Source organism: Heteronotia binoei, chromosome 2 (genome assembly GCF_032191835.1).
Source record: "Heteronotia binoei isolate CCM8104 ecotype False Entrance Well chromosome 2, APGP_CSIRO_Hbin_v1, whole genome shotgun sequence".
Classification (NCBI taxonomy): domain Eukaryota; kingdom Metazoa; phylum Chordata; class Lepidosauria; order Squamata; family Gekkonidae; genus Heteronotia; species Heteronotia binoei.
Genome location: NC_083224.1, coordinates 168,319,818 through 168,330,217, shown reverse-complemented (window position 1 = coordinate 168,330,217; position 10,400 = coordinate 168,319,818). Strand labels below are relative to the sequence as shown.

Here is a 10,400-nt window from a genome sequence, read left to right as displayed (position 1 = left end):
AATTTCACCAATTAAGCTCCACTCCTCTTATGCCTGGAAAAGTGGGGAGGGGGGCGGGCGGGGGGAGAGAATGGAAATTCTCTGTCTTTTTTCTTCTCCAGAGCTAACAATATGTTGGGGGAGAGGAAGGGAGAGGGGAACAGAACTTTGGCTGGTGAAACCATCCAGATGGGGAATACTTAAATTCTTTTTTCCTACATCACAACCCAAATAACATTGGAGACCTGCACGGAAACTCTCAGCCTTTTAACAACACTAGGAGATTAAAGTTGTTAAGTCCTGGAGGGAGAACCCAGGGAGAGCTGGGGGGGGGGGGGGGGGCAGGGAGGGATTTCTGTGGAGTAGCTTTAAGCTTTTCTAATGGGGAAAAAATTGGGACAGTTCTTGGAGGACTAATTTTTATGTCTCTCCCATCTCCCAAAGCCTTCACATCTTAAGACCCATCCACCCAGTATCCTGCCTATTTTTTAGCCTAAAGTCTACTTCTGTTTTTCTCTCTCCCCTTTCCAGATCAATACTACAATGTGGATGTGGCCAGCAGAATAGTGAGACCCATCACATCGCTGACGGGCCAAACTGCATCCAAGGCATGGTACAAGTGTCCCTGAGTGTGATTTGGAAGCACGCAGGCTGAAAGAAGTGCTGTTACCTTTGACAACTTCCATGTGGGGTTTTTTTATTAATAAAAGACAATGAAATGTTCATACACCAATCCAAAGTTAAAAACTGCCATTAAGCTTGGTGGCTAATACACAAATACAGAATAGAAGCCAAATGAATAGTATACACTTTCTCCAAGTTTTTGTTTTTACAGAACTCAGTTAATATTTCCTCTGTTTAGACCGCCTCTTCCTCCCATTGCATGAGTGACCCCTGCAAGAAAAGAGTATTAATATATTACTTTTTGTTCCAACATTGTTATTAATCCTTCATGAATTTAAAGGTCACTATTAAAGTATTCCTTGGTGATCCCCTTCCACACACTCTTGTTAGGATAATAACTCCATATTATATATATATATATATCAGACACTGCATGCTTTGTTGTGGGTACATACTGCTTCCTTATCACATCTATTTCAACCAATTAAAAAAAATAGCATCCTGTGCTGGAAATACCTCTGGTTTATCCCAAATGTGATTCTGGTAACTAAATGGAATGGTGACAGAAACATGACAGTTAGGTTTTGCTTTGGGGGGGAGGGGGGAACTGGTATACTGACTAAAAAAAAATCAATTACTTGGATGCAAACTTTAATTTCTTTGGATGCACCATCATTTTAAGGCAATTTTACATCTCACTAGCACTGACAAAGATCTTCAGACTGAGGGAAAAGAAACTTTTTTTTTTAAAGGCATGCTGTTGAGTTACTTATATTTATTTCCTATCTACTGAAATTCATTTTTTCTTTTGGTAAAAACCAATATCATTTTCCAGAGCATCTTCAGGTTTTGAGTTTGTTTGTTTGTTTTTAATCTTCCCTGAAAGCCACAGGTCTTTGAGGCAGGGAATTCAACATTTCCCAGTTCCATGTATGCCATTGGTGGCTACAGCACTACTCAATACATTCTTTTTAAGAGCAAGTAGGGAAAACTTGTTAAGAGATCATGCACAATGTTACAAAGCTATTCTTATGTCAGCTCCAAAGGGTACCTACCCCTCTGTCTGTTAAACTGACGACCACGAACTCCAGTTCTCAGTGTTGGGGGCTGAAGCCTGACCCGCCGAAAAGGCTTGGGATGATTACTGCTTGTGTCTGGAAGAGAGGTCACGGGTCAAAAGAGTACGGCTGTGACTGCAGTTTGACTTGAGATGCTGATTAACTGCAGCCATGCCTAAATTTCAATATACAGCTGCTCCTGATTTTTATCCTTCTGCACATTCGTGAGAGTGTAGGAAATACAAATAAAACTTCAAACTGGAAAAAAAGCAGTTCTGAACTTTCATCTTTTGGCATGTTATCTACCTGCATGAATGTCAGTACTTAAGTGCATGATAAAAATAATATGAAAAGACCTGCAGACTCCTGAGATGAGAAATTTACTCAGTATTGAAAAACAAGAGAATCTAGCAATATGCTTTTTCCTGAGGCTTAGAGGCCCACAAAGGATTGATCCAATCTTAACATTTCCATGCATACACAAGTGCATGTGACTTTTCCCAATTTCCCCCTCCTGCATCAGAACTTCAGATCTTCCCCAAACTATCCCTGGAGGCCAGTATTTCAGGGGGCATTCTGGTCCGCAGTGGTGGTGGTGGGAAGGGAAATATGGAAGTTGTGCTTCTGTGGATAGAAATCTTTGCAGTTGCTGAAATTTTAGAAATTTCGTGCTTTCAATATCCAGTATTTAGACCTTTCATGTAAGAATAATTTATCTGGCTTCCATGCTTCTCATCACTTGGATCAAGAAAGTATCCCCTGTACTGAAATCTATATTCTCCTCCACAAATACACAACAACATAACAAAGAAGAAGAAGAAGATATTGGATTTATATCCCGTCCTCCACTCCAAAGAGTCTCAGAGCGGCTCACAATCTCCTTTACCTTCCTCCCCCACAACAGACACCCTGTGAGGTGGGTGGGGCTGGAGAGGGCTCTCACAGCAGCTGCCCTTTCAAGGGGAACTCCTACCAGAGCTATGGCTGACCCAAGGCCATGCTAGCAGGTGCAAGTGGAGGAGTGAGGAATCAAACCTGGCTCTCCCAGATAAGAGTCTGCACACTTAACCACTACACCAAACTGGCTCTCAGGAAAACCTGCAAGTCTTCTAAATGGGGAATAAAATAGTCAATACTCAGTGAATGTCATTCATTCATTGAGAAAGCTTATTACTTGGGAAAAATGTGTTGGTCTTAATTTGGTTCTACTACTGCAGACAAGCATGACTACCCACTTGAGAATAACCAGTTACCCAAGTTAACCTTGACTGACAGGGCTGTGCTGTACCTGCAGATGAACTTGAAGGAGGATCTTGACTGGTAGAAGGAAGGTCTGATTCATCAGGTGTTTGAGATGATTCTTCTTCTTGCTGGCTATCAATCTCTAGACCAACCTCTGAAGTAATTCTGAAGGGGAGGAAGAATAAGTGTGTAATTATGGGACTGCCACAGACCAGTGAGAGGACAAAGCCCCTTATTAATTTTATTTATACTGAAAACATAACCTCCTCCTGCCTAATTACTCCTGTATCTGGAAATGTGAACGCAAAAAACAACAGAAATTAATATTCTCATCCCGCCATTTATTTTTATAAATGCCAGTATCTGAAACTTACAAACAATTGGTGATCATAAACCTTATTCAACTGCAGCAAGAACAAAGACAAGAATTCTGTATTTCAGTACTAGCAAAATGCTGATCATTAAGAACAGATACTTGAAGAACACATCCTGGGAAAAGAGAGACTAGTTTCTCTGAGCTACAGCACAAAGAACCTTTGCGTTCTTCTGTAGGATATCTGCCAAAGAGGGCCAGGATACCAAATGTCAGGGAAGAATAGGACAGTTTTGCTTTCCCTGCCATGGTGTTCCCAAGTGTAGCACTTTAGTAGTTCCCAGAAAAAAAAATTATTTGTGTAAAAACAATCCATGTACAGATAGCACTAGACAAAACACAGAAAGCCCAATATTCCAAGAAAAAAACATTACTTAACATTATTAGATTTATAACTATTCCACAACATCAGCTATGCAAAGCAATCTCTATGGAACAGTCATGGGTTATTTATAAAGTTATAACAAGGTTTATAAGCTGCAAAGCAAATGAAGATACTCTATAGGTAATGTTTATTCCAATCACAGAGAAGGCAAATCTTGTTCGTATCACTTTCAAAAATTTGTCTCTGGGAATATTATATTGTGCAGGGTGTCTTCAACTTCTGTTTGGTACACATGTACAATGATATTGATCTACTGGGATTTTAGAATATATTTTCCATCTAAATAGGCTGTGGATATGGTCTGAACCCTGTCAGGACACAGCCTTACCTTGATTAATTTTTTTGGTCACAGTGATTGAGATAAAAGCATCATTTTAGTTTTCAGCATGGGGAGAAGGAATAATTCATAATAAGGTTCAAGCACCTGCTTTTGACTATAGTTAACCTTAAACTGCAGGAAATCTGGTATGTTTTAAGAGCACGCTGTAAGATACTAGGGAATAGGGATTGGCCAACTCTGTGCTTAGGAAGGTTTTAATGTCTGCTCTCCTGAACTGGAAAAATATTTTCTGTATGAACAACCAAATTCCCACCAACTTCCTGCAGATGGATTTTCTTCTGGTGATTTGAATGGGCTTAGCAGTATCTACACAACTGTTTCAAAATAACATCTGAACAAAACAGTGACATGTCACTATAGAGCAGGTGTGGCCAAACTGTGGCTCGGGAGCTACATGTGGCTCTTTTGCACATATTGTGTGGCTCTTGAAGCTCCCATCACCCCATTGGCTGGCTTGGAAAATGCATTTAAAGTTAAAGTTGCTTTCTTTCCACTTCTCTCTCCCCCATCTATTTATCTGCCTGCCTTTCTGTCTTGCGACTCTCAAACATCTGACGTTTATTCTATGTGGCTCTTATGTTAAGCAAGTTTGGCCATCCTGCTATAGAGCAATGCTGATTTCTGAAAAAAATGATGTTTTTCAAAACAAAAACAAACCCAAACTCTTGCAGAAACCAGACATGCTGACAGGGAATGAAACTTTGAGAGTTAACTTACCGAGTTCATCCTAACCAAGATTAACTGCAGCAGCCTGAAGATCATGCATTATCAGTGAAAAATAAAATGCTCTGCTGCCAGTTACCAGCTATAGCCAATGCTGGACACAAGAATATAACATTTCATTTACTACCATTGCCAAGTAATTTCTATGGACCGGCACAAATGTGTGCTGCCTATAAACCTTCACATCCTTGCCAATGCCAGAGGAACTGAATCCAAACTAGACCGGGTTGAGTCTATATTTTCCACTGCCAGTGGATTAATTTGTGAATCACGTCCTGCAGCCATGAAGTCATCTCTGCAGGCAGATGGGAGCAATTCACCCTCTCTAAGCAGGGCAGCTCCATTTAAGGACTTGCAGCCTGAAAGTCTTTCAGATTGAAAGGGGTTAAAACAGATACCTTAGATTTCCTTTTTGGGAGCAGCAATTCATATTTATACAATGCTTTTGGCATATTCTGCATGCCTCACAGAATAATCTCAACAGTCCCTCCAACTATCAACCTGGATGGCAGTTTTGATTGCAGCACCCATTCTGCAGATGGAAGGGAAGAGGTGGAGAGAAAGTGGCTAATTTGATGGGCAGGTAGCAATGTTCCCTCTAAGCTGCGGAGTCTTGTGAGCAAAAATTCTACTTTGTGAGCTCCTGGCATTAAAGCTGTGCATGAGCCATTTGGCTAATGCATAAGTTAGTTTGCTCTGGGGTCATCCTTCCTGATCAAAGACAAAAATGTGTGAGTTGGAGGCTAAAAAACTGTGAGCTAGCTCATACTCACTCAGCTTAGAGGGAACACTACTAGGTAGAGCATGGGTGAGAGCAAACTTTCTGGTTTCACAGCTCCACCTTTTAGTCACTACACTGTAGCCCGACTTTCCAGTGGAACAAAAATAACCACTGCAATGTCCAGTATTCACAAAAAGCTTTGAAGCAACAGAGGTTCACTGCCAAGTTGGGGTATGTTCTCCATACCCATCCAAATGCCATGAATGGAGTTCATCTGCTAACACTGAGGACAATAGGGAAGGCTGCATTTATGCAGAACACTATGGGACAATCAGCACCCTACTTTGGTGCTGTGGTTACTATTACCTCTAATTGCCAAGACAGCATTTTACATGGTAAGATGTTTGGTGGAGTATCATCAAGAGAACATTCCTGTGCCTTATTACTATCAAACAAAAACAAACAGGAGCATGTTCTCAAACACCCTCCCAACCAAACCAAAGAACCCTGAAAGAAGTATTAAAAGCTGTATGCATTATATACCCAAGGAAATTATCAAATACAAATCTAATCCAGGATTGAAGTAAATGGCCCCATGACTCTATTCCTGTGACAAATTCAGAGTTATTGTCCTGTAGTATGTGAATTAGCCTTTACTGGGGTAGTGATACACACTGATGATTTAGCTGACAATGTAACGACAAGACTCTGGGTGGATTCCGGTTTTGTGTAGTCTCCATTGGACCATCACAGGATTCTCTGCTCGGTGTTTTGCTTATGATACTGGCAGAGTTCCCAGATATCCTTGTGGCACAGAATGATGTCACTCACATCATGCTTTCCAGGGTGATGTGATAGAGCTCTTTAAACTCTCCCTAGCTATGACTGAGTGGATTTGAAAATTTAGATATTGGAATTTAGAGAGATTGCCCAATTGATCTGCATACCGGCTTTATCAGTTTGGTTATGTATTTTATATTGTTATACGCTTCCTGCATGCAACTTTGCCAGACAATAAATGACAGTGTTACACAGGCAGCCAGAGGTCACAGCAAGAGTCGATAACATGAACTGGCACTAAGCAGCCCTCTGGAACCTTTTGAACCACTGCGTTACTTTGTAATTTAGAAGGCATCAAGCCACTAAAAACGGGTATTTTCCTGATATGGAAAAATGTAATGAGTTCTTTGACAGGAAAGCAAATGGAGGTACTTCAAGATTATGCACAGGCCACTCCCCTTAGCAACCAACAGTTGAACTTACCCTTCTGATTCTGCCTCCACAAAAACCTCGTCACCATCATCACCGGTTCCAGATTCTGAAGTGGTAGATAAGTTCCCAGTGGAAGTCGTAACCATTGGGACAGACTGAGACGCATGTTCTGAAGCATCAGCAGCAGTGCTTTCAGTGAATACAGAAACTTGAAACAAACAGCAGAGAAAGCACAGAATAAGCTACAAGGTGACAACTGCAAAATTCCCATTACAATCCAAGTTTCTAAGCAGAGCGGGATTGCTCTCTTTGAATATCACGGAAGATACATTCTTAAAAACTGTTCTGATGTATGCACTTTATTTCACAACTACAATTGCTTGGGAAATCAGGGCAAACAGAGTACCTGCCTGGGGCTGACATAAAACATGGTGGTTATCTGTCTGATAACACTGTTTGATAACGTTGCAGAAGGTGGGGGGTAGTGCAGGTGAAGATGTGTGAAACATATGCAAAGTCAGAAAAGAAAGGGAGGGATTGGAGACTGCTTATATTTGGTGTTCAGCTCTTCTCACCAAAAACCTGGATGCAGGCTCCTCCTGGATCCTAGCATCTAATGGAGGCTACATATACAGAGTCTCTCTGAGACGCCAGCCCTTACTGCTTTCTGGGTACTGAGAGTGCAGGAGACTCCATTAGAGTCATATGCCACTGCTGCTTTACATGGCAAACTGCAGCAATATGGGCTCCTTGACACACAGCTTGTAACTTATTTCTTGCTCAAAAAGGAGGTCCACCAAATGGAAAGCCACTTTGTTGGAAAAACAAGTCACAACAGTGTACATATTGTGCTAAATTCATTTTTAGTAGTACATTTTAAACAATCCACGTGAACTGCACAACCAAATATCTGCACAACCAAAACAATATAATGGACATTCCCAGTACCCACCAGGTGCTGCAACTTGAAGTGGAGTTGTCGGCACACTCCGGCCCCCTGACTCTTCTTCATGGGCGAGAAAGAGAGGAGTTTCATACATTCCTAATCCTATAAGCAATTTCAGAGTTAATGACCTGAGGCAGAAGGATGGGCAGAAGATATATTCTCTATCTAAGCTAGACTTCTTTAAAAAATTAATATCTGCCTCAGCAACTGAGGCTGCTTCCACAAAGCAATGTGAGACAGACAATCCTCTGTCTCAGATACAGGTGGTGGTGGCAGCTATAAGCATAGTCAGCTTTAAGAGGGGATTGGATAAAAATATGGAGCAGAGGTCCATCAGTGGCTATTAGCCATAGTGTGTATGTATGTATATATATGTGTGTGTGTGTAGACACACACACATATATATTGGCCACTGTGTAACACAGTGTTGGACTGGATGGGCCATTGACCTGATCCAACATGGCTTCTCTTATGTTCTTATCCTCCACCCACATGGCATGCAAACCTGCACTGACTGTAGCATTTTTAAAGGAAAGATCATAGTAAAGATGGGGAAGCAAAGGGGCAAAAAGCTTTGGAAAACAGACAACTTGAGGATGATCCTGTTTGATAGCTAAACCTGGAGCCAAACAGTCCCTGTGGATGTGCGGCCTCAAACTCACCCATACAACTAGTACTAGACTATATCCTAATAGCATCCTGATGTCACTATTATGTGTAAAGAGACAGCTTATAGCATGTGCTGCAGAACTGAAAGTAGATCTAGAGGCTTAGATGATCTACATGACAGCAGGTGGCTGGCTGCCAGAAGGATTGCATCAGCCAGCAGAGTCAGCATGACACAGCAAGTTGCTGATTGGCTGTCCCATGTATAAATGTACAAAGCAACTGTGGTGATTGTGGGTTAAAGGAGTTGGAGTGCAGCGGAGCATATTGTCAGTCAGGAGAGTGAGTGGTATTGTAAATAAATGTATATAGTGGTTTTACAGCTACTGTGTACAGCCTTCATTCTTGCGTCGCTAAGAATCACCCTCTCGGTCTCTAAGCGCATCGACACCTGAGACTTAACCAAGCCAACAGTGGCATTTAAGTTGCAGCAGATGAAAGTGGTTATGGGAAAATGATGGGTAAAGTGCAAAGCCTCTTCGTCACTCTCAAGATTTGCTTATGTTTGAAGAACGTTCACCACTTGCTTTGAATTCCTGAGGACATTAAACTCCAAGCAAGTTGGAGATCTCACAATAAAACTGCAGTTGCAAGACTAGGCAAACTTTTCTGCGCATGTTTTAAAGAGGCAGACAACAATTCTAGGGTTAACCATGTCGTATCTTTTTTACCACCTCATCTGCACGTAAGGCAGGCCAAACACTGGATTGCCTGGCTAGCAGAGAGAGATTTTTGTTTAAGCTAGTTTCTTATTATGGTTGTAATAAATTCCATTCAATACAGCATAGAAAGGCAAAACAGTATGTGTACCTCCTTGTGATGCAAGCTGGCCAAGATCCGAGTGGCTAGAACTGGTCTGCGGCATATCTTCAGGGGGTCCAAACCTGAATCTAGGCACTCCAGCAACCTGAGGAGAGCTATTAAAAACAACAACAACATGGGTGGCATTCTGTTTCCTAAATTCACTGGTTATCTGTACAACAAATGGGGAGGGAAGAAATGAACAAATAAGAAAAACTGTCCAGCAATGGTCCCGATGCCAATTCTCATCACAGTCCTTACAGTTTTGCTCTTTTCCCAGAGGGTTTGCCTCAAGCTGGTAGGAGGATCTTTGCCCTCTGTAGCCATCCTCATCTGCAGATTTAACTATCTGCACTTAGGTCCATGTTCACTATTAAAGGCAGAGGTAAAGGTAGTCCCCTGTGCAAAAACCGAGTTATTACCAACCCATGAGGTGACATCACATCACGCTGTTTTCTTGGCAGACTTTTTGTTACGAGGTGGTTTGCCATTGCCTTCTCCAGTCATCTACACTTTACCCCCAGCAAGCTGGGTACTCATTTTACTGACCTCAGAAGGATGGAAGGTTGAGTCAACCTTGAGCCGGCTACCTGAACCCAGCTTCCACCGGGATTGAACTCAGGTCACGAGCAGAGCTTGGACTGCAGTACTGCAGCTTTACCACTCTGCACCACGGGGCTCCCTATGTTCACTATTAGATACATGATAACCAAATGGTATCCCCCACAGGCTTCTGACTTCCAGCCATCTATATGGACTGCTTCAGCAACTTCAAAGGATTAAGAGGTTGGTGGACTAATGTGACTTATAGCCTTATTAACAGTTACAGGTCTTTTAACTTCACTGTGGGCTTCAATCAAGAAGCCACTTTAAAGAACATCTTTAACATCATAACTCAAAATCCACTTACTGAATTGCTTCTGCAAAGCCATCTGTACGATGAGGCACCACTAACGTCGGAGTGCTCGGGACTGTCCTGTCTTCATCATCAAAGAAGTGCTGCTGCTAAAGAAAACGTGAAAGATCACAAACAAAAGCAACAGAAATGCTGCAAAATCCTTAAACCACCACGAACCCTAACATCTTTGTTTTTCTTGTTTAATATTTTGATGGAAAACTGTAGCATACAAGAGAGGTGACTAGCATTCTGAAGAGTTTCCAAAGAAGGGTGTACAGTTTGTTGTAAACTTTTGTTATCACCCATAAAATGTATCACCATCCCAGTTTTGTAGTATTTGTTTCGAAGGTCAGTTGAACAAATATTATTAACATTGGGAAAGTTAGAAAAGGAAGACAATATTATCAATTTGCTTTACGGCTTTTTTGTAGT

General features: G+C 41.6%; 1 protein-coding gene across 1 annotated transcript in view; it reads right to left on the bottom strand.

Moving 5' to 3' along the window:
* Positions 1-659: 659 nt before the first annotated feature.
* Positions 660-10,400, bottom strand: part of TPR (translocated promoter region, nuclear basket protein) — a 62,303-nt gene continuing 52,562 nt past the window's right edge. Inside the window, exons 45-51 of the mRNA XM_060232393.1 lie at positions 9,981-10,075; positions 9,080-9,186; positions 7,610-7,705; positions 6,709-6,865; positions 2,950-3,068; positions 1,659-1,757; positions 660-873 (exon numbers count right to left, since the gene is read on the bottom strand). Of these exons, the coding sequence (XP_060088376.1) occupies positions 818-873; positions 1,659-1,757; positions 2,950-3,068; positions 6,709-6,865; positions 7,610-7,705; positions 9,080-9,186; positions 9,981-10,075 (729 nt within the window). The 3' untranslated portion in view covers positions 660-817. The remainder of the gene's footprint in view (positions 874-1,658; positions 1,758-2,949; positions 3,069-6,708; positions 6,866-7,609; positions 7,706-9,079; positions 9,187-9,980; positions 10,076-10,400) is intronic.